The sequence below is a fragment of the Lissotriton vulgaris genome, chromosome 7, assembly GCF_964263255.1.
Source record: "Lissotriton vulgaris chromosome 7, aLisVul1.2, whole genome shotgun sequence".
Taxonomy (NCBI): Eukaryota; Metazoa; Chordata; class Amphibia; order Caudata; family Salamandridae; genus Lissotriton; species Lissotriton vulgaris.
This window is the reverse complement of record NC_141695.1, coordinates 1,743,102,912-1,743,128,271: the sequence shown is the minus strand read 5'-3', so window position 1 is coordinate 1,743,128,271 and position 25,360 is coordinate 1,743,102,912. Positions and strand designations below refer to the sequence as shown.

At 47.0% G+C, this 25,360-nt stretch overlaps 1 protein-coding gene across 1 annotated transcript in view; it reads right to left on the bottom strand.

The window, feature by feature from the left end:
• The window catches only part of DMRTC2 (DMRT like family C2), a 237,626-nt gene that overhangs the window by 134,765 nt on the left and 77,501 nt on the right, over window positions 1–25,360 (bottom strand). Inside the window, exon 5 of the mRNA XM_086929096.1 lies at window positions 6,644–6,815. Coding sequence (XP_086785222.1) covers window positions 6,644–6,815 — 172 coding nt within the window. The remainder of the gene's footprint in view (window positions 1–6,643; window positions 6,816–25,360) is intronic.

Sequence of the window (25,360 nt, the reverse complement as noted above, 5' to 3'; positions counted from 1 at the left end):
AGACCTATTGCATTTGCACCCACACACAGAGCCACACACACAGACCCACCCACACAGAGCCACCCACACAGAGCCACCCACACACACACACACACAGCCACCTACACACACACACAGAGCCACCCTCACACAGACCCACCAACAAAAAAAGCTACACACACAGAGCCCAATACACACACGGAGCCCAACACACACACAGAGCCCAACACACACACAGAGCCCAACACACACACAGAGCCCAACACACACAGAACCCAACACACACACAGAGCCCAACACACGCACAGAGCCCAACACACGCACAGAGCCCAACACACACAGAGCCCAACACACACCCACACAGACAGAGCCACACACACACACACACACAGACAGAGCCACACACACAGACAGAGCCACACACACACACACACACACAGAGAGCCACACACACACAGAGCCACACACACAAACAGAGCCACACACACACACAGAGCCAAACACACACACACAGAAAGAGCCACACACACAGACAGAGCCACACACACAGACAGAGCCACACACACAGACAGAGCCACACACACAGACAGAGCCACACACAGCCACACACAGAGCCCCACACACACACTCTTTTGCATTAGCCCTGCACCCGTAAGGAGAAGCATGCTCTGCTGCTTTTTAACGCCACTCAAAACTCAAGCGCTTTTCATGCGCAAGCAAACCATTACTGCTTAGTCCCTGGCCACATTAGAAACGAACAATAAGGCAATAAGCAATACAAGTCTACACTGCACGCTGGCCGGGACAGTTCACCGAGCCGCCCTGCACACAGTAAAGCTGCACCGGCTTCTGTTCTGCATGCCAATCGCCATACTGCAGCAGGAAGAGTGCGTGCTTCAAACCCCATCCAACTCGCATTCCGTCATCCGCCCTACTCGCATGCTGGCTCAGCCAACTTGGGTCGCAGAAGAAAGACGACCAAACAACACGATATGAATGGAGGGAACTTACATCTTGTTTTAGCGCCTTTCTTGCCTCCTTTAGCACAGACAGAGCAGCATACAGCCACACACAGCCACAGAGCCACACAGAGCCCCCACACACACACAGAGCCCCACACACACACTCTTTTGCATTAGCCCTGCACCCGTAAGGAGAAGCATGCTCTGCTGCTTTTTAACGCCACTCAAAACTCAAGCGCTTTTCATGCGCAAGCAAACCATTACTGCTTAGTCCCTGGCCACATTAGAAACGAACAATAACGCAATAAGCAATACAAGTCTACACTGCACGCTGGCCGGGACAGTTCACCGAGCCGCCCTGCACACAGTAAAGCTGCACCGGCTTCTGTTCTGCATGCCAATCGCCATACTGCAGCAGGAAGAGTGCGAGCTTCAAACCCCATCCATCTCGCATCGCGTCCATCCGGCCTACTCGCATGCTGTGCTTGAGATTGTGTGCCTTTTGCCTGTGTCGCTTCGATTCTATGGCATGCTATTTTTGTTTGTTCCATTCCTGTAACAGTTCTCTCATGTAACGTAACTGGTTCTATTGTACAGTGCTCTGACACCTTCGGGTAAAGTCTGCACTTTAAAAAAAATGCATTAAATAAATAAATTAAATAAAACCTGCTGTCTCGGGCCAGGACTTCCATTCTATACGCTATATCTATCCTTGCATTTCTGAAGCGTCACATTGTAATTCTAAAACTTCATAATTTCCGAAATGTTTCTCATTGCACAGAGGTATCAGCTTGGTTTTGCGGATGATATCGCGTCGCCTTAAGTATCATACATAACCACAAATGGAAACGTCGCATATAGACGACCTGAAAACGTGCCACCTATCCCCAAATGGTCAGTTCTCAGACCAGACCCCCTGGTCACACCAACCCTCCTTGCCCGCACCTTCCTGCCGGCAGTAGGACATGGCTGCGTCAGGGCTTCCAGCGGCTGTAGGGAACACACGGTTCCTTTCGGCTCCCTGCTCCGGCCTCCAGCCTCTCCTTCCCTGGCAACAGAAATAGCAGTACCGCATGCGCTGCCCCGTCGCACGACGTCATCCACCCGTGCTAGATCAAGATAGAGGGGAGAAAAAATCGGCCGCCATCTTAATCGTACATGATTTCGTTACTTAACATTTGTATTTGTTCGGCATAGACCTGTACTCCCAAGGCAGCAGTTTTCGGACTGTAAAATTGCTAAATAAGTGAACAATGGTAGAGGAATGGAAAAAAAACAAATATTTTCTATCTGTACTGTATTTATATTTATGAACGTTTTGTGTGCTTTTTGCACACATTATTTTAAAGCTGTACGTCGCAAATGTTGTAATTTAAAAAAGACCATGTCCCATTTCTTCCAAGTTAAACCACCAGCACGCTATATTTAGAAAATGACCAGCACATTTACATCATCAGAGTAAACTTTATCCACCGCGCTCCTCGTCAGTGTACCGCAGAACATGTTCAAATGGACTTAGTTTGACGCATGCGTTTTGAGGGGTGAAATGTGCTGGCAGAAAGCATTGTTAAAATCTAAGTGCTCGCGTATCGAAAGGGCAACAAAAGCACATGTAAAGCAATTTCAATAAGGCTGTACAATCCTAAATATTGGATTATATACAACTGCGCAATTTATCTGCGATTTTAACACAAAGTTAAATACACTCAAACTTTTCTTTGATTCGTAAATACAAAAGGAGCTTGTTTACTAAAGATAACTATTCAACAAGAGAGGAGTGCTCCACACAACCATGTTGCGAAGCAGAAATGCCTCGGAGAAACGCAGCGTCATTTTTGGATTTGGGCGTGTTTTCTTTCTCTCCTCTTCCCATTGGCTGGAATGTAAAATTCATGAACATGAAAAAACACGCCCCCGAATCCCAAAATTACGGGGCTTAAACTCACCGACGCCCCTCTTCTCCAATAGCTGGCCTCCGTTTAAGAAGCCAGCCAATGGAGAAGAGGGGCGGGTTCAAGCCCCACACTAAGAGACATAAGATCTCGCCGGCGAGACTGCGCAAGCGCAGCCTTCGCTAGGCCGAGACCTAAAAAGGAAATGTGCAAAGAATATTTTTTGGTAAGCCGTGATTGCTCTAAGGAGGACTTTAATAGAAGAGAATCCAACTGGATCGTCGATTTGCAACTATTTTTGCTGTGATGTAATCATCCCTCTGCTTTACATCTATCGTCAGGTAGTTCGCCCTGTTCATTCACATAAGAATACAGTGTATTAGAAGAGTCCAGGTCTCTCATATCCGTAGGAACTGGCGAGCCCAGAAGCATCATGACTGTCTTTGGAGGCTGGTCTAACAGTGGCAAAGGAGGTGCAGGTGTCATGGAAGGTGCTGGTAGTAAAAGCAGTGACAGAGTTGGAAGCAGGGCAGATGGATGCCCAGAGAGCTTATGAGGAAGAAGTCTTTGAAAGGTGTCCACCATTGGTTTCAAAGGTAAAAATAAACAGGCACATGCAACACTTCAGATTTTATATAGCCACAATGAAGTGCACAGGGCTGATGAGTGTGATCAGCTACGAAAGTCTGAGGCAGGTAGTCATAGTGCTGGTAAGTATCCTAATCATCCAAGGAGTTTTCCTCAAACTCCGGGGCATAATGGATTTTCAAACGTGTGGGGTTTTAAGCAATTTCAGGAAAATCCTGTTCAGAATCCAAAATTTATGTGGGAGGACTTGCTGTCACTTGAATAGGTGGCTGGCGTGGAAAAAACTGTTGCATGTGGTGTCGGCAGGGTTGTTATCAATGGGGTAGATGTTGGTAGCAAGGGCCTTCTTAGTGTCGTAGATGACGGTCTCGCGTCATAGGTGCTACCGTCGTTAAAAAGGGTCTGGTTGTCGATGTTGGTCTGATGTGGAACATGTCACTATCAACAACAGGGTTCTGCACAGTGTTGACAATGGTATCTCAGGGACTGTGACGAGCCCAGTTCCATAGATGACAATGAGAGCATTGTCAACTAGTTTTTTCGTCAACAACGATGAAGTCATCTGTGGAGACTGGAATTTATTCAGCACATCCAGAAAGCTGGATTTTCATACAAGGTTTTGCAAGCTGTAGCATCTTTCTGAAGAAGCACCAGAATCTGTGTGGGGAGGTGACTATAGGCCCTTTAGCATTCAAGTCCAGTTCAGGAAATTCTATGTTTCCTACTTCACATCGACTTTGTGGAGCACTTTTTAACTGAATCATTCTGAAATGAGAGATCATCCCCATTAGAAGAAGGGTATGTTTTCTTTTCTATTACATAGAGGGCCAATCTCCTCACTCTGTCCTCTAGAGATTTTGAAGGAAATGTTCTACAAATGTCCCAGCGTGAAGGCTTCAGTGCTAGAAAAAGGAAATTAATACATTCCTCATGTGGGTCATCAATGTAAAATGGCTTTTGAACACAGAGCAGGATTTAAACAGTGTATTGTTTTTGTGAGTCATGATGACAGGTGGTGACGGGAAAGATCTCCTTTGTCCAGGAAAAAATTGAATCTTCCAGAAAATTAGCCCCAAACATTTTACAGCACATTGAAAGCTGAAGCTGAGGCTGACTAAGATCTAGAGCAGGCCTCAGTTATCAGGTTAAGGCCAGTGAAAGCTTAAAGCGAGTCTCCTTCACACATGACATATAGTAGAAATCTGAGCTATGGTAGCCTTTACGGTGAGGTAAGGTGTCTTAAAACGTGGCTATTCGGCAAGAGTAATTGCTAGCTGCATACTTTAACCTGCCCAGCCGCTCGCACTGTAATGCCTTAAGGTAGCCATGCGCTCAACAAATGCCAATCAATAATAATAATAATAGTAAAGCGGTACTTCCATCTCATTAGCAGAAGTATGGATTGATTCAAATGAGGTCGCTGGGCTAGTAAACAAACACTGTTGTTAAAGCATATGGCCATTTTTAACAAGGTTTACAGCTATTTAAATTACCTAGAATTCCCAGCCTGACGAACGGGAATGATTCAAGCATCTTAATATATAAAAGATTCAATGCTGGAGAACTTCCAGATCCAGTCTGGCATCTGGGGAATATTCTATAGGTGAGGATTCTGTGGTTAAGAAGAAGTATGCATCTGAAAGATACCTTTCTCCCTATAGTGTGCAGTAGTGTCACACCCGCCTCTGTTGACTGTTGGTTTGATTGAAGAGTCATAGCTGTCTATAAACAAGGAGGACTTATGTATACTTTCATTTTATTGTTGCTATCCTATGTACTACATGGACTCCCCAGGTCGATGGAGGCACATATGCATGAAAAGCATTGCATGCTGGGTTTCACACAAAACAAAAACAAAATGAGTTTTTCATTTGCTGACAGATTCCAATATATTTTCTGAAGATGTGTTGATGCTATTGCAATTTTTCAGTGCCAGATTGTTTTTCAAATTAGATTTTACGGTGTTCAATGCAGTTGCAAAGTTTGCGTTTTTTTGCAGTACATAGATGTTGAGCTTGGGCTACATATATGTTTGGTACTTTTTTACTCATCATTGTGAGTTAATCCTTTTACGTTCATGGTGGCTGTTTATAGACATTGCAATGCTTGAACAGTTAGTGTATCTGCTCTTGTTTTTTTTGTGCTTAGTAAGATGCAGTCCCAATGGGGTATACGGTCGCTCTTTCCCAGTGATACACGCCCAATTGTTGCATGTCCTTTCAGGTGGGCATGTGTTTTTTGTGACAATGCGTGCACACGACCTCGGGAGCTTATGTCCACAACTCTGAAGAAATCAATTGTGCTCCTAGGGTTACGAGAGGCATAACATTTCTGGTGTTGACGTGTGCAATTTTAATGAGTAGTAAATTCATGAGCACCTTTTTGGGTTGTAAGCAGCACACCACTTTCGGATCCTGTGGACGCACACTTTTGTTTGTTGAAGTTGAGTGTAACTTTAGGGCAACATGCCACATACTCAGGCGGTTATATGTGTTTCGTTTGTTTCACGTTAGCCTTCTTACCGACAGGAGTGATGTGCCACTATTTATCGTGTTATTTTATGTACATCTTCCAGTTACGTTGGTTTGATGTGCATATATTTTCTGAACAGGCACAGCTCGTCCAATCTTTGTTTCAATCTTGCATGGTGGAGAGGAAATGTGTTCTGCCTTTCTGTGTTTGTAGTCTGGATTGTGTTTGCAAGGAAAGGTGGTGAACCGTCCTCTTGCTGTGTATGTTTATTGGCTGAAGTAGCGCTGTTTTTTGTGCGAAAGTAGATTTGTTTTATGTCCTGTCTCTATCCTCTGTTTAATTCTGAGGGAAGCCAAAGCACTGATAGTGTGTGATGGATCTGGAATGTTATCACTTAATGGCTGCACCACTGCCATTTGAGAGAGCTTATTAGAGGCTGGGAAGAGCTGCAATCATCATACATCTGGTGATAGGCGGCCTGGGGTAAGGCTTGGGTGAAATCTAGGATATCGCTTTCTACCAGCCATCTGGAGTGGACTACTTAAATAAGCACACTTGTTACAATTCTACTGTGTACACCTAAATAAACAGATCTTTGGTGACAATGCAAGATCTTCTACATTAGACTTAAAAAGTGAGAAAACACTATATGCAGAGTAAAACAGACTTTGGACTGTTGGAAAAAGAGAATGGGTGAAATAAATATAGAACAGAAACATCCAAGCAAGAGTCGTCTAAAATGCTACATACCATGGAGATGGCAAGGCTGAGGTGATGCTGACTGGCATATCAACCTACCACACGGATGATGAGGCAGGGTCAATACAGAGGGGCTCCAGGCTGGTGGTGTTTGATGAAATTCTGTATCAGACCATGGGAAGGAGGAAGGTGCCCCCGTGGGGTGGCGTTTAAAGCTGCCATCCTGAAACAAAAGATACAACACATTTGAAAAGAAACAAGCAAAGGTTTGGTTGAACATTGAGGATGAATCCAGTAATGATATCTGTTGAATTTGACCCTCTTTGCAGAGTTACCCCAAATCTTTTTGTCTTTACCCCTCCTGTTTTCTGAACTCATTTTTGTTGGCCTTATGAAACTGTGCAATTTGCCACTGCTAACCAGTGCTAAAGTGTATTTGTTCACTCACTAAAACATGGTAACCCCGTGGAGCATGATATCGCTTAACAGCCAGGTGAAGCCAATATGCGCTTTTTCACTGCAGTATCCCTGTAAGAAGAGGGCAACTTGAAATGCGCTGGGCTGTGGTGAAATACCTTAATGTACTGGGAAATGCATTGTCTTACCTGTGATAAAGCTTTTGGGGAAAACCAGAACTGTTTCTGAGTGCGACTCGTTTGTTGGACACACCCCACGGGCTTTGATATTCAGCTGCAGTCCTGCCACTGAGTCACACCACCCAAGATCTAGGGGGCCACGGGGTTCCGATAATGCGGAGCTCTACATGTGGATTGCAGTTCAAGGATTTAGGACTACCACATTTTCCGGGGCTCATGTAGATTTCAAATTGGCAGTTATCAAAGCGCTTCCATCAGAGGACTTTATGTTGGACTTCATATCCCAATAAGCAACGTGTTTGCTCATTCAGAGCCAGCCAATCATGGCGCATGATATTGCTTAACAGCCAGGTGAAGCCAATATGCGCTTTTTCACTGCAGAATCCCTGGAAGAAGAAGACAACTCGAAACGCGTTGGGCTGTGGTGAAATGCCTTAATGTACTGGGAAATGCATTGTCTTACCTGTGACAAAGCTTTTGGGGAAAAGCAGAACTGTTTCTGAGTGCGACTCGTTTGTTGGACACACTCCACGAGCTTTGATATATATCTCCATTGAGTTAGCCGCTTGCAGTCAATCCCCGTCCTCGCCGAACCAGTGCTGGGCGCTAATTATATTTAGACGTAGTTTGTTTTGAGAAGTCCCCAAAAAAGAACAGCGGCACACCAACGGACGTCTTTGCAGCATTTGACCTGGAAGGATGCTTTTTTAGTAGCCATTACTTCAGCCCGCAGGGTGAGCGAGATTCAGGCGCTGTGCTGTAAGGAGCCTTAAACTGTGTTTCATGCCAATTGGGTTGTGTTACATACACATTCGAGCTTTCTTCCCAAGGTAGTTTCGGATTTTCACATCAATCAGGTTATTACTCTGCCCACCTTCTTTCCTAAACCATCGACTCCCCCTGAGAGATCATTACATTCTTTAGATCCCCAGAGAGTACTGAAATTTTTCCTGGCCAAGACTCACACACTTAGGAAATCTGACCGGTTCTTCATTAACTATGGTTCCACTAACACCGGTCTATCTGCATCTAAAAGATCCATTTCTCAATGGATTGTCTCTTGTATAGCTTTATCCTACCAGTTAGCTAACAAGACATTATAAAGCAGACCTAAAGCACACTCTACCAGAGGGAAAGCTTCTACCGCAGCTCTCCTTCGCAATGTTCCAATGTCTGAAATCTGCAAGGCAGCAACACGGCAATCGGTACATACCTTCACACGCCCCTACTGTCTAGATTCTGATGCACAGGCCGATGCCCAGGTTGGGCAGGCCTCTTTGCGGAATTTGTTTGCCTGATTGCAATTTGAATGTAATGATTTTTTTCATTTTCTGTATACTCTGTTGCTTGTCCGCGAGGTACTGGGTATGGGCTTGCTACTCTATTCGTAGATTATGACTATTGATGAGTATCCCCTGGAAGAGAAGGATTAGTTACTTACCTGTAATCCTAGTTCTCATCCAGAGGTATACTCATCAAAGTCATAAGCGACCCTCACTCCTCCCGGACGAGCATTACTGGAGTTGTTCTATATTACTTGTTTTCTACTCAGGTGTATATACATAATGCACCGTCCAAAAGAACTGACCTAACTGTCACCTGTGGTGTATGATGGGAGCAGAGGGTCTACTGATGAGTATCCCCTGTGTTGTAATTTGGCAGCGATCGGGGTTAGCATCTAGCCGAAGCCATCTTGGATTTGGCAGCCATTTTGTATGCCATGTGCTACCACGTGCGCACCATGTGCTCTGTCCTACCTTTCTGTCGTCTGCTCTAGTATTCTGCCTAGTGACTAGATATATTTAGCCTATTCTGCTTTGCACATGCTCAGTTGAGCTTGCAGCTGTCTATGCAGCTGCTACTAGTCTGTAAGGAGTAGTTTCTTACCTGTAACTCCAGTTCTGTAGTAGGGGTATCTCTGTTATAGTCATAAACTAGTGAATAGTCCCGCTCATGTGCCGGAACCCCGGAGCAATCAAAAATAATCTCTTTAGCTGTCTTCTTTGCAGTATTTCATAGACACTTAAGAGAGAATTAAAGACAAATAATGCAGCCTATACATGCAAGGCTACACTGTCCAGTACTTCAACTAGAAATGCAAGGATATTCCAAACATATCCCACTTTAGACCTGTCTGCCAGGTTTAACCATGGAAAACACTTCCCCCCTTCACCAAATCCTTAGAATGATAGAGAGGAAGGACAGGGCAGACAAGCCCCCATAGGCTGCCATTATGTGGCTTAAAAAGGGATACCGTGCCTTTAAGGAAACTTTCTAGAACTCTCCTGGTATCCCAGAATGCACAGCAAGTCCCTCCACTTTCAGTTCTTTTTGGAGGTGTATCAGCTAGACCTGTAGCATTCATCATTTCATCACTTTCTCCACCGGGGAGGAGGGCGGGCGCTTATGACTATAACAGAGATACCCCTACACAGAACTGAAGTTACAGGTAAGAAACTACTCCTTCTGTAGTAGGGGATCTCTGTGTATAGTCATATTCTAGTAAATAGAATGGCAAGCCCATTCAAAAAACAACCCTGCGGTGGAGAAAAAGACAACACCACTATTATGCGAACAGATTTCGCAGCGAAGCCTGTCCGACCTGAGCATCTGCCCTGGCATCAGAGTCCAGACAGTAATGTTTAGCAAAGGTATGGACCGACTTCCAAGTGGCAGCTTTGCAGATTTCTGCAATGGGAACATTACGAAGCAAAGCAGTCGTAGCCGCTTTGCCCCTGGTGGAATGAGCCTTAGGCTTACCGCCTAAGGTCTTATTCGCTTTCTGATAACAAAGCTGGATACACGACACAATCCACCTAGAGATAGATTGCTTCGAAGTAGCCAGACCAATCCTAACCGACCCATAGTTGACAAACAATTGGTCGGACCTGCGAATGTCTTTAGTCTTATCCAGATAAAATTTCAACACCCTTTTAACATCCAGGGAATGAAGAGACCTTTCTGCTGGAGTAGAAGGATTCTGGAAAAAAGTTGGTAAAGTTATAGTTTGATTAACATGAAAATCAGAAATCACCTTGGGAAGGAACTTAGGGTAAGTACGCATTACAACCTTAGCAGCATGAAACACAGTCTAAGGTTCTTGGCAACACAATGCCTGAATCTCACTCACCCTGCGGGCCAATGTAATGGCCACGAGGAATGCCGCTTTCCACAACAGGTGCTGCAGCAAAGCCTTATGAATAGGTTCAAGAGGCTCCTTCATCAATCTGGACAGCACCACATTCAGTTCCCATGCCGGTGAAGGAAGTCGAACAGGAGGGAACACCTTCTTCAATCCTTCCAAAAAATCCTTAATCACAGAGATCTGGAAGAAAGATGTCTGTGAGGACATTTTCTGTAAGCAGTCAATGCAGCCAGATGAACCTTAATGGAATGGAAATTAAGTCCAGACTGAGCCAGATGCAGAAGGTATGGAAGGATGACATCCTCCTTGCAGGTCCTAGGATCATACAGCCTGATTCATCAAAGACCCGTTTTGCGAGTCTTTAATAGCGATTCATAAGGAATCGCTATTACAGGCTCGCAAAACGGGATTCATGTAGGAATCGCAAACAAAAAATACGATTCCTACATATTCCTTATTTGCGATTAGCAAATTGCTAATCGCAAATAAGGAATAACTCCCCATTCATTCCTATGGGCCAAAAGGCCCATAGGAATGAATGGGGAGTATTCCTTATTTGCGATTAGCAATTAGCTAATCGCAAATAAGATAGCGATTTAAAGGGTGCCAGGGGTGTCCAAAGGACACCCTGTAGCACCCCTTAACACCTTTGCTGCTGTGGGTTTTCCCGTCCTGCGCTGAATATCCAAAATCACCATAATTCATGACGAGCTGGCCTTGTCATCCGCGCACGGCAGGTAAGCGCCATGACGAGCCCAGCTCGTCATTAGCTTCGAAGGGGTTAAATGCAAATTTAAACAGGTGTTGCGCACACACATGTCCAAAGGACATGTGTGTGTGCAACATGCAACTTAGAAAAATGCTTTTAAAAGCATTTTTCAAAGTTTTCGCTATTTACCACGAGGTTTGACCACGTAAATAGCCGCCTGAAATAGCGAATTCGCAATTTGAAAATGGATGATGAATTTCATTTAAGGAATCTCAAATAGAGATTCCTTAAATGTAATTCCTCGCAAATTTGCGAATTTGCGATTACCGATTTTTGCATTTGGGATGATGAATCCCAAATGCAAAAATTGCGCTTGCAAAGGGCCAGATTCTGAGAATCTGGCCCTTTACGAGCGCTATTCACCTTCATGAATCTGGCTGTTAGTTCTTAAACATGCACCTGATGCAGAATCTCTTCCATTTATAAGCATAAGAGGTCCTAGTAGACGGCCTCTTAGCCTCCTTCAATATGTCCATGCAATCCTCAGGAAGATTTAAGTGGCCTTATTGGGCTATCTCAGGAGCCATGCCGCCAAACTCAACGACAAGAGGTTGGGGTGCACCATCTGCCCCCGAACTTCGTGAGAAGGTCCGGCCGACACGGCAGCCACCGATGAGGCTGGATCGAGCAATGAAGCAGGTCCGTGAACCACCACTGCCTGGGCCATTCCGGAGCAATGAGAGTCATCCGCGCCCGAGACTGGGCCAGCTTGATGAGCACCGCCGGAATCACGGGAATGGGTGAAAAAGCGTACAGAAAGCTGTTCGACCAGTTGATCCATAACGCGTTCCCCAGCGTCCCCGGTTGGTAATACCTCGAGGCGAAGTCGCAACATTTGCCGTTTTTGTTGGTGGCAAACAGATTCACGTTTGGAGTGCCCCACGCGGCGAAGATGTCTTCGAGCACTTCGTCGTTTATGACCCACTCGTGGTTTTCTTGCAGCAGCCTGCTGAGGGCGTCCGCCTGAACATTCTGTACACCGGGCAGATGAGTCGCCGTTATCATCAATCCTCTGGCTAGCAGCCAGAGGCAGATTGCCTGCGCCTCCTGCGACAGTGTGCGCGATCTAGAGCCCCCCTGCTTGTTGAGATAATACATCGTGGTCGTATTGTCCATCTGTACAAGCAAGTAGCTGGTCCGGAAGGACGGAAGAAAGGCCTTCGATGCCAAGTGAACAGCTCTGAGTTCCAGGAAATTGATGTCATACCTGTACTCCGCCGGAGACCACGTTCCCTGGATCTGTAGATGGTCTGAATGCGCTCCCCAGCCCAGGAGAGACGCATCCGTTACGATAGTCCGAGTCGGGATATCCTTGTGGAAAGGAACCCCTCTGAGTAGATTCTCTACCAAGCACCACCATCTCAGGGACTGTTGGGCGTTTAGAGGCAGCTGAATCCAGTCGTCCCAACACCCTTTCCTCTGGTCCACATGATCCTCCAAGCATTCCTGTAGCGGCCTCATTTGTAGGCGCGCGTGTGGTGTGAGGAAGATACAAGAGGCCATCGATCCCAGTAGAGAAGACACCGTCCTCACGGTTGTAGATGGAGCAGCTATGAGAGCATGAGCCTTACGAAGGATGAATAAGCGTCTATCCTCCGAAGGAGACACGCTTGCTGGCAACGTATTGATGGAGGCTCCCAAGTACTGTAGGCACTGCACAGGAATCGGGACAGACTTGGACAGATTTATGTGCAACCCCAGACTGTTCAGCAGGACGGCCGTCCTGTTGAAGTGCAACTGGGCTTCCCGGAAGGTGGAGGCTTTGATCAACCAATCGTCCAGGTACGGGTAGACAAACACCTTGTTCTTTCTCAGGTGAGCTGCTACCACAGCCATGCATTTTGAAAAAGTCCTGGGTGCAATCTTCAGTCCAATCGGTAGTACGGCGTACTGATAGTGATTGGCGCCGACTAGGAAGTGCAGGAACTTCCGATGTTTCCGTGCAATGGAACATGGGAGTACGCATCTCGCAGATCTATCGCGCACAGCCAGTCTCCCCTCTGCAGCTGAGGATAGATCTGGTGCAAGGACAGCATGCGAAACTTCTCCCTGCGCATCCACTTGTTTGCTTGTCGCAAATCGAGAATGGACCTGAACTCATTCTTGTCCTTCTTCTGTACTAGGAAGAAGCGTGAGTAAAGACCCTTTCCCCTTTGAGACAAAGGAACGTCTTCTATTGCCCTTTTTCTTAACAGGGTATCGGCCTCCGCCTGGAGCTCCCACAGTCGGAACTGTGAGCAGACCGGTGGAACCGTTGGAGGCGGGCTGGTGAAACGAAGACTGTATCCATTGCAAACAATATTCAGCACCCACTTGTCCTGAGTAATGTTTCTCCACTCTGCCAGGTAATGTTGAATGCTTCTCCCCACCGGAGAGGGTAACGGATGAAGGGGAAGTAACAGCTCAGGGCCTAGACCCGGCCGGGCCTTTGGTCGCGGATGAAGCCTGCTGACCACCACGGCCCCTCTGGCGCTTTTGGAATGGGCGCCGCTGGAACTGCTGCTGGCGCTGCTGTTGTTGTTGTCCAGCCTGGCGACCCTGCCCTCTACCGTGTGCCCTGTACCGTCTCTGGAACGAGCGGAAGGTCTTCTTCTGTTCCTTCGGCTTCTCCAGTCTGACAGCCGTCAAGGTCTCCGCCTCCGCCTTCATACGGGCCATCTCCCCGTCTGCGTGTTTACCAAACAGGGTCTCACCAGAGAAGGGTAGATTGGCCACCCTCTGCTGCGCCTCGGGCTTCAAGGACGTCAGACGCAGCCAGGCGTGGCGCCTCAGGTTGACCCAATGGCAGTATCCGTGTGCTGCCAGGAGGGAGGAATCCGCAGCGGAACTGATCACCTGGTTGGAGACCAAGAGTCCTTTATTAAGGATTTCTTGGAAATCTTCCCTATCCTCCCTTGGAAGACGTTCCACACTGTGTTAGGGACTCCCAGAGGGACAGATCATAACGCCCCAGCAAGGCCGCGGCACTCGCAGCCTTCATAGGCGTGGCTGCCGTCCCGCAGACCTTCCTGCCTGCCGAATCCGTCCAGCGGCTCTCCTTATCAGGAGGCACTGTCGATGATGGGGTAGTTGCGTGCTGCTTCCTCGCCGCCGTCACAATCACCGAATCCGGCGCAGGGTCCAAGCGATGGAACGCAGGGTCCGTGTCAGAGCCCGATACTTGTTTTGCAGCCTGGAAGGCGCTGCTTTAGTAACCGCAGGGGTGAGGAAGCGCTCCATTGCGGGTTCCACTAGCCCTGGTACCAACAGTAACAACGGTCGAGACAATTGTTTCTTGTGAAGGGTCTCGAAAATGACGGAAGTCAAGGGTGTGGGCGTAGTGAGCGTGATGCCCAACTTAGCCGCTCCTCGCAGCAACACCTCCTGGAAGGAGACAATATCGTCTATCGGGGACACCCTCGTCCGAGGGGAGTCGACAGGGTTGGCGAGTAATCCCTGGCCCTGGACGAGTCCGGGTGGCGGGATCTAGATCTGTCCCTCCTATGGCGTCGTCTGGACCTTGTAGAGGAGCGATGGCGACTCCTGGACCTATCTCTCCGCCGTGAGCGAGACCTCGATCTCCGTGGATTTGGGTGGTCTGCAGGCCGGACAGGAGGGCGCTGTGGAGGCCGAGCCGGGAGCCTAGGCTGAGGAAGCCCCGTAGGCGGCGTCGGTAAATGAGGCAGCGAGGTAGACCTCGGTGGAGCCGGTGGAGGAGGACGATGAGGAGGAACCTGAGGTAGTGGAGGCGTAGGAGGTTGTGGGGGAGGAGTCGGAGTTCATGGAGGAGGATCCACGGGTAAAGGAGGCGGCGAAGGCGACCTCGGTTTGGTGGGCGAGTAGACTTGAGAGTACTCCGAGTCCAGAGACCGTCCCACTTTTCTTTTCTTCTTCTTCTTCTGACCAGAGGGGGGCGATCTAGAGGCCCTCTCCTTCGTGTGCAAGCGACGGCGCCGCCGCGACCACATGCTCGCTGAAGCTGGGGACTCCGTCCTAGTCCTAGAACGTCTAGTCTTCCTCTCGACGCTGAGCGTCCCTTCAACGACGATAAACATCTCCTTGACGTCGACGACTGTCTCCTTGACGCCGACGAACGTCTCGACGAGAGGTGTTTCGGCGTCGATCGTCTCCTCAACAACGGTGACCTCCTCGGCGTCGAAGACCTCCGTCTCGACGCTGATCTTCGTCTCGACGTCGCAGACTTACGCGTCGACGTCGACTGTGACCGGCGGTGTCGCCTCAACGGCGAGCACCGGCGTCTTGACCCCTCTCGACGTCGATGATAGCTCGACGTCAGTCCCCTCGACGTCAAGCGTCGACGTCGCTTCGACCCGGAGCCCCGGGGAGACGGAGAACAGACTGTGGTCATTCCCTTCGACGCCGACGTCGAGGCTATCGACGGAGACCGGTGGCATTTTCTGGCCTTTTCTTTACTGGGGACCCCCCCAGAGGCTGACGCATGGGCAGAGGAAGGAGCCCCTTCATGCCCGGACCTAGCTTGTCCTTGCTGCTGCCTTCTCAGCTCCAAGCCTTGGAGCCTTGTCTTCTCCCTGTCCTTGAGGGTTCTTTTAGGAAACTGCAGACAGATGTCACACTCCTCAGGAACATGAGAAGAAGGCAGGCACAGGATGCAAACGCTGTGAGGATCCGATTTTGCCTTTTTCCTGGAGCACTCAGGACATTTATCAAATAAAGCAGGCATATTTGATAAAAGGAACAGCCAAAACAGCAGAGAAACTCCAGTCAGATGTAGACAAGGCAAAAACACGTTGAGTGAACACACTCTAACACTTTAAAAGTGCACAATTTTGAAATAAACCCAAAAAGGGAGAGCTCAATGCTCCAGGGTCCTGCTAGCAGGAGCCGGAAAAAAGAACTGAACGTGGAGGGAGTTGCTGTGCATTCTGGGATACCAGGAGAGTTCTAGAAAGTTTCCTTAAAGGCACGGTATCCCTTTTTAAGCCACATAATGGCAGCCTATGGGGGCTTGTCTGTCCTGTCCTTCCTCTCTATCATTCCAAGGATTTAGTGAAGGGGGGGGGGGGAGTGTTTTCCATGGTTAAACCTGGCAGACAGGTCTAAAGTGGGATATTTTTGGAATATCCTTGCATTTCTAGTTGAAGTACTGAGTGTAGCCTTGCATGTATAGGCTGCATTATTTGTCTTTAATGCTCTCTTAAGTGTCTACGCACATGAGCGGGACTATTCACTAGATTATGACTATACACAGAGATCCCCTACTACAGAACTGCCAGGATGTGTTTATTGGAATTGGCAAACTGTTAGCTCCTCCCACTTGTTGATTGTGCATTTTCTGTATGACCTTATATGTACTTAAAACCTTCTTTCTGTACTTGTACCGCCTTCTTTTGAGCCCCTGTAGGAGTATAAAAGGGCCATGCTCCTTCTGCTCAGTGTGCTACTTCATACACTTCCGAAGGGTGTTGTGTGAATGTAGTTCCATCTCATGAGGTTAATAAACAATGTATTTTATATTCCAGTTTCAGTGCCAACTTCTTCCTATTGGTCTAAGGACTTTGTCCTAGAATAAGGGCGAACCCCTAGCACTGGTAGGTCTAGCTGAGGCTCACCACGACAAATTGGCGCACAACGTTGGACTCATCGGCGATTCGGATGCCCGAAGGAGTGGTCGAAACGAAGGATTGGAATCTCGTTACAGACGATCATTGCCCGAAGAGACCCGCGCCTTGGCAAACCACTGGGTTTTTCCTCTCTTTCTGATCTGACCATCCAGGTGGTGCCGGTCCTCGACTGAGATCTCTTATGTTGATTTGCCGTGCAGTGACCATTTGGTCGATTCAAGAACTTGGTGTAGGAAGGTGGATATCTGACTATGGTTACCCCCAAATTTTTGCCTAGTGTTTAGCTGGTTTTCGACTTAGTTGGCCTGGAATCCTGCTATTCAGGACCCCAGGCTTCCTGCTCTATCTGTTAAAATGGACTCCATGTACCGTAGGTACGTATCTAATTGGTATTGGGTAACTCTTGTAAGTCCTTGTACAGTGTACCATAGGTACCCAGGGCATAAGTGCACCCAAGGCCTACCAGGGGCTGCAGCATGTATTATGCCACCCCTGGCTGGCCATCTAAAACTGACACAACTGGCTGGTAACCCAGCTGGGGCAAGGTGGTGTAATCACTCTTTGCTTTAGATACAGTATACCTATATCTAACCCTAAAATTGACAAATATACTCCGATAAGTCACTCCTATGGCAGGCCATAACAATCCTGGAGGCAGAGTGCTTGGAATTATGTGAGATGGTGCTCTAGCATGAGCTGAGCCTGTCTGCAGCTTTCAGAACCAAGTCCTTTAGCTGTTTCCATGATAACGCTATACCATATACTCTTAAGTGCATTATAATCCTCGCGGTTATTGCTAACTTTGGCATAGAATTATCAAAACATGTCGAGTAAGGTGTCATACGAATTGGAATACTACCCCCTCGCCAGTTCTGGCGACGGGGGTAGCATTCCACCCTTTTAGAGGGACACGACATGTATGTAACTGTGAACCCCGGTTAAAGTTAACTCGAGCCTCAGCATCACAAAATGGATGCTGCCACCACAGACACAAGTCTGACCTCCTGCTGCTGGGAGTCCTTCCAGCGAGGGAGGCCTGGGCAAAGGGTTTCCTGCCTTGGGAGGTGCTAGCATAACCCCAGACAGGATTTTGAGTATTGAGGTAGGACAGGCTGAAAGGAATGAGACATGCCTGGGGTACACAAGGTGTCCCTGTGCATACCCCGGTTCAAACCAGTTGCTGGGGCACTCCAGCCCCAGCTCTGGCGCGAAACCGGACAAAGGATAGGGGGTGTAACCACCCCCCTTCCTGGTCCCACCCATAGGAAGGACTTAGTCATAGTACAGCCCCCTTTAGGAGAATAAAGGTAGGAGCTGGTCCCATTCCAAATTAGATTAATCCTGATTTGAAACTACAGAGAAGAAACTCTGGACTTCGACGTTCTGCTCCACAGAAGACTGAAGAAATCTCCCTTGTGGCCAAGGAGTGACCACCCTGCACAAGAAGGCACCATCAAGCGTCCTAGCGGTTCACTTTGTCGTCCTTCCTGCCGGAACCAGACTTCAGAGCCCGACGAGATCCGGACTTCCAGACCTCTCCGACCTCTACCTACATCTGCAGCACAGCTGAGATCCGTGGGTGCGACGAGACATGTGGGACCGACCATCTTGGAGAAACTGCACTTCGCTTCCAGCACGACTTCAGAGGCATCCTCGAGAAAGTGCTTTGGGGATTGAGAAGCCCCAGCCCCGAGCAGCTCCTGCACAGAAGATCAGCCCTCCAGTATCCACGAGATCTGCGTGGGGCCCTTTTGCTTGATTGCTGCTCGACACGTTGTCTGGTCACTTGCCAGCTGGCTAGTGACCTCCTAGACGACGATCCACGAAATCTACACCGCTGGTCTGGTTGCTCCAGACTGGCCTTTGTTTCCCCGAAAAAGGAGCAGCACCCCGGACCCTCCTGGTCCGCACTAGACGCCTTTTCCACTCACCGCGTGGGTTGCCTTTGCCAAGGCCTGTTGACACCGAATCCGGAACCAACACCGCCGACAACGAGAACCTGCGTAGGACAGCTCGTGCCTCCATCCTGGTCGTCGAAGACACCACCTGGTCCACGTGGCTGCAGAGTCAAGAGTCCACTCTTCACCTGATCGCGACGACAGCATCTGGTTCCTTCCTGGTTCCACTCCGGTCACTGGCTAGTGACTGTGAACATTGACCCCTCTGCTTTCAGGTCCACATCTTCCTCGATCCACCCTTGGATCGCTCCGGACATCTTCCTTCTGGTCGGCTGCAGCATCTTTTCTTCAAGGCTCCATAGACTTCAACGCGGAAACCTGACACACTTTCACACCTATGCACCCGCAGCCCGTGGTTGAGGTAATGAGAGCATTTCGGTGCTCAAGGGTAGATTGACTCTCCTAGTGTCCAGGTATCCAGTCGTTTTAGTCCTAACTAGTCGGAACTGTCTTTTACTTACCTTTTCGTAATTTGTACTGTCCATTGACTTTATCCCGCATCTCGCGTGTGAGTTCACACTCTGCACACGCGTCCCGTGGGCCTCCTGCTACTTACCTACGGTTAGGGTAGTGTAGTCCCAGCGCTCCTACAGCCTCTGGACAGCTTCATTCCTTCTATCGATTTCCTTATACTATTTACTTAGTATATGGTTTGTCGTGCCCCTAGGGCACCATTGTAATTTGTGCAACTTAACGTATTTTTCTCAAGAGTCTTGTCATGTGCTTAGCCCTCTGACCTCATAAAGAGTTCAGAGGTGTTTTGTTAGTAATAAATATATTGTTTATTTTCATAACAACCTGTGTGGTGTCCTTTCATTTGGTATTCAAGGGGTTATATGTGGTAAAACAGCTGGCTTCACATGCCAAAAGAGTTTAGCCTAAGACTGCTTTGTCCATGCTACCATTAGGATAGCTGGTCTATAAGGCTGACTTACAACCAATCACCATAAGGGTTGTTTGGACTGATACAAGGTGATCACTAGAACTAGTGAGCATCATATATCAGGCCAACTTCTCACACTTGGCAGTTGGAATCTGGACACCAAGTGATTGGTAAGCATTGTTTTGATGCAACACTTGCTGTTGGTTTGATGCCTGGGATTGGTAAGGTCGTTTTGCGATGCTTGCTGTGGCTTTGTGGAATTGTATTGGCCAATTTGGATTTGTAAGTGATTGATATATGAATTGATATTGATATAGGCAGGTAATGAGGAGAATTTTCTCTGTTTTGAATTGATTTCAACGGCACATCGTACAGGAGTACCTAAAGTGCTACTTTGGATATAATACTGCATATTCTGCACTATTTTTGGCATGCCTGTTTGTGGCACACGGACACTAGTTACACCTTATGACCTTTGGCATAAGGGATACAGATCAGAGTAGCCTCAAAAAACTCTGTGTTATAGTTGGAAAGGTGCGGTATATGTGTTTCGTCCGCCCCACACTAGAGTTGTGGCAGTTATCATTGGCTGCTCTGAAGTAGTGGGTTTGCCAGCCTCACCCGAGGCGCCTCTGGTCAAAGGTGCAGTGTCCAGAGATTTTGCGTGAAAAAAGGTGTAAAGAAAACTGTGCAAAAAAGGAAAAAATATTAAAAACGGGGGTATAGACAATCCCAAAGTTCTTTAATGGGGGTTGCTCCTCACCACATTTAAAATAAGTGGTACGATCTTAGACCGAGTTACTAGGTCTGATTGTATGGTTAATAAAATACGTCGACATGTTTCAGCTCCTAGGGCCAGGAAGGGTCTGCGGAGCTTTCGTCAGGACTCACATAACATAAAGGTTTTGTACTTACACTATTTGTGCAGTCAATAAAAATCAAACATTCTGTTTTCAGGTAATGTATAAGTAGGGGATTTCCCTTCGTAATCTGCAATGAGATAGACAAAAGTACAGGTTTTGCATATACACATATATTTTCTACACCTGGAGACAGTGAATTTCATTGTCAGAGTTTTGTGACATTATCAGCAAAAACTACTAAAGTAAAAACAATGGCATATCGTGGAGAGAAAAGATGCAAAGTTTCTCATGTTAAATGAAAAGAAGAAAGAAATACTGGTTCAGGGTACTTCGTGCAGGGGAGCACAGTAGAGCTGTACTGAAAATATACACAGCTCTTTGACCTGTTGGTCTAGTGGGGGACGGAGGTATTGGAGCGCCCGGTGGGGAGCGTGGTTGGAAGTCAGGCTGTAGGCATAACGCTAATTCCATCGCTTACAGATTTGAACAATGTTTTCCTACCTGAGAAACAGTATGTGTTCTGCCTCACCGGGGTCTCATTGTTCTGAGGCTGCTTGGAGCTCAGAGCTGTCACAGAAAACGTCCTGTTAGTATTCAGGGAGGATTGTTTGTCTTACCGATATCTCGAGGTGATCGCCGCCATTACCCGCGTGTGTGGATACTTCCGCCTTGTGCTGACTCTGCCCCGGGGTGTGGTTGGGAACAAGAGCGCTGGGATTTAAAGGTGCAAGGCGGGTCAAATAGGCGTGTCGGTTTCTAATGGAGTTTTTTTTCATTATTTTAAATGGCGATATCTTTACTGATCTGGTGATGCAAAAGCTGTTATTTGAACAGTTTAATGTGCAGCTCAGTTGGCAAAGCGATGCCAGGGGATGGCATCGTTTAGCCCGTATTCACACGTTTTGAGGCGGTCCACCCACCTTTGCTCTTTTTCAAATAGACGGCGCTCACAGTTTGTGTTTTTGTCGGTGAGCATCTCAAGCACTGTCCATTGGAGCTCTTCACACGAATGGCCCATCTCAATGAAGTGGGCACATAATTTTGTGGTGTTCTTTTTTAGGCGGATATTACTCTTATGCTCGCCAATCCTCAATTTGATCTTGCGGCATGTCATTCCAATATACTTTTTGTTGCATTTGCAAGTGATCATGTAAATGACATGTGAGGAGTTGCAGTTCGTATGTTGACGCTGTGTCCACACCAATTTTTCAGTTAGCTGCAGTGTTTTAGACATAGTGGTTGTTCTGCAGGCTACACATGAGCCACAAGGATAGTGGCCTGTCACTGGATTCATATTCACGTCCCTCGTGATGGTTGGCAGTTGTTTTTTCTGGGGACGGGTATGGACCAGAACATCTTTGATGTTTTTTGTTCTGCGGTTGGCAAACCTTGGCTTTGGCCAATTGAAAACTCCGGTATTTAGAATGTGCCAATTTTTATTTATCAGTTTGTTCACTTCGTATGTTGATGGACAGAAGGTGGTGACACAGGTCGTCAGGTCTTGTATTTGAGCTTTGGGATAGCTTAGTAAAAGACACTCCCTAGGTTGATTGTTTGCTCTCTTTTTACAGTATTTTATTGTTTTCTCTTTGTAGTTCCTTCTGGAGAGTTTCAAGCTGAGCTCTTGGGCTTGGACCAGGTAATCCTCTTTTTTGCTACAATTTCGTTTCAGCCTAAGAAATTGGCTGAATGGCAGGTTGTCTTTCAGAGGTTTTGGGTGGTAGCTCTGGTAGGAGAGCAAACTATTTTTGGCCGTTGGTTTTGTGTACGTTTTTGTTTGTAGAATATTGTTCTCCACAAAAATTGTTAGGTCCAGAAAATCCAAACTTTTATTGTTGGAAGTGTGAGTGAACTTGAGCCAAGGGTCAAGATGGTTGAGCCAATGGATGAATTGTTCCAAATCAGCTGATGTGTCCCAGATTAGGATCACATCATCTATATATCTCCTCCAAAAGAGGATGTTTGGGGAGAACTCATTGGCTGCATTGTAGATGAACTTATTTTCAAAATTGCTCACATACAACCCAGCTACCGATGGAGCAAAAGCACTGCCCATTGATGTACCATGGGTCTGGAGGTAAAGGTCTTCCTCATAAGCAAAGTAATTTTCTTTGAGGGCTAACTTGCAACACTCAAGAATAAAGTGCCTAGGTGTATTATATTGCCAATCTTCTGAGTAGAGTACATCTTCTAATACTTGCAATGTTTCGTCTTGTGGCAGGCTGGTAAATAAAGACTCCACATCCAGACCTACTAGGGTCATAGTGTCTGGGTCAAAGGCTTATGCTTGGATCTGTACTAACAGGTCTCGAGTGTCGATTGGACACTTTCAAACTTAAAAGCGAGCTAGCTGAGTTTTGCAGAACCCTCAAACTTAAAGCCTTCTTCCATAACATCCCTAACAACCAAATAGAGGGCGACACTTCCTTACGTAGGAAATCAACTTTCAATCCTCCTCACGCCAGTGTCCCGCCGGAATTTCATACCTTTGAACAATCTCTAATGAAGGGCGTGGACAAGCTTGACAGGAACAAGAGAACATTCCAGAACTTGACCAAAAAAGAACGTGAAGCCTTGGACTCATTGAAGCAGAATGATGGCATAGTGGTTAAACCCGCTGACAAAGGGGGAGGCATCGTAATCTTAAATAAAGAGGGCTACAATGACCAATGCCAGGCCCTTTTGGCAGACACCAGGTTTTACAGAAAACTAACCAACGATCCAACAATAAGACTACAAAATGTCATATCCAGCATGGTCCATGAGGCAGAGATCAAAAATTGGGTGACCAAAAAAGAAGCTGAATATCTTACCACTTCAGATCCTAAAATCCCCTATTTTTACTCACTCCCAAAAACACACAAAAATAGGTCTCCACCTCCAGGGAGGCCTATTGTATCCGGTATCGGATCAGTCCTGGAGCCACTCTCTAAGTTTGCGGATGAGTTCCTGAAACCTATTGTACAGAGAACACCATCGTACCTAAAAGACACTCGAGACCTGTTAGTACAGATCCAAGCAAAAGCCTTTGACCCAGACACTATGACCCTAGTAGGTCTGGATGTGGAGTCTTTATTTACCAGCCTGCCACAAGACGAAACATTGCAAGTATTAGAAGATGTACTCTACTCAGAAGATTGGCAATATAATACACCTAGGCACTTTATTCTTGAGTGTTGCAAGTTAGCCCTCAAAGAAAATTACTTTGCTTATGAGGAAGACCTTTACCTCCAGACCCATGGTACATCAATGGGCAGTGCTTTTGCTCCATCGGTAGCTGGGTTGTATGTGAGCAATTTTGAAAATAAGTTCATCTACAATGCAGCCAATGAGTTCTCCCCAAACATCCTCTTTTGGAGGAGATATATAGATGATGTGATCCTAATCTGGGACACATCAGCTGATTTGGAACAATTCATCCATTGGCTCAACCATCTTGACCCTTGGCTCAAGTTCACTCACACTTCCAACAATAAAAGTTTGGATTTTCTGGACCTAACAATTTTTGTGGAGAACAATATTCTACAAACAAAAACGTACACAAAACCAACGGCCAAAAATAGTTTGCTCTCCTACCAGAGCTACCACCCAAAACCTCTGAAAGACAACCTGCCATTCAGCCAATTTCTTAGGCTGAAACGAAATTGTAGCAAAAAGAGGATTACCTGGTCCAAGCCCAAGAGCTCAGCTTGAAACTCTCCAGAAGGAACTACAAAGAGAAAACAATAAAATACTGTAAAAAGAGAGCAAACAATCAACCTAGGGAGTGTCTTTTACTAAGCTATCCCAAAGCTCAAATACAAGACCTGACGACCTGTGTCACCACCTTCTGTCCATCAACATACGAAGTGAACAAACTGATAAATAAAAATTGGCACATTCTAAATACCGGAGTTTTCAATTGGCCAAAGCCAAGGTTTGCCAACCGCAGAACAAAAAACATCAAAGATGTTCTGGTCCATACCCGTCCCCAGAAAAAACAACTGCCAACCATCACGAGGGACGTGAATATGAATCCAGTGACAGGCCACTATCCTTGTGGCTCATGTGTAGCCTGCAGAACAACCACTATGTCTAAAACACTGCAGCTAACTGAAAAATTGGTGTGGACACAGCGTCAACATACGAACTGCAACTCCTCACATGTCATTTACATGATCACTTGCAAATGCAACAAAAAGTATATTGGAATGACATGCCGCAAGATCAAATTGAGGATTGGCGAGCATAAGAGTAATATCCGCCTAAAAAAGAACACCACAAAATTATGTGCCCACTTCATTGAGATGGGCCATTCGTGTGAAGAGCTCCAATGGACAGTGCTTGAGATGCTCACCGACAAAAACACAAACTGTGAGCGCCGTCTATTTGAAAAAGAGCAAAGGTGGGTGGACCGCCTCAAAACGTGTGAATACGGGCTAAACGATGCCATCCCCTGGCATCGCTTTGCCAACTGAGCTGCACATTAAACTGTTCAAATAACAGCTTTTGCATCACCAGATCAGTAAAGATATCGCCATTTAAAATAATGAAAAAAAACTCCATTAGAAACCGACACGCCTATTTGACCCGCCTTGCACCTTTAAATCCCAGCGCTCTTGTTCCCAACCACACCCCGGGGCAGAGTCAGCACAAGGCGGAAGTATCCACACACGCGGGTAATGGCGGCGATCACCTCGAGATATCGGTAAGACAAACAATCCTCCCTGAATACTAACAGGACGTTTTCTGTGACAGCTCTGAGCTCCAAGCAGCCTCAGAACAATGAGACCCCGGTGAGGCAGAACACATACTGTTTCTCAGGTAGGAAAACATTGTTCAAATCTGTAAGCGATGGAATTAGCGTTATGCCTACAGCCTGACTTCCAACCACGCTCCCCACCGGGCGCTCCAATACCTCCGTCCCCCACTAGACCAACAGGTCAAAGAGCTGTGTATATTTTCAGTACAGCTCTACTGTGCTCCCCTGCAC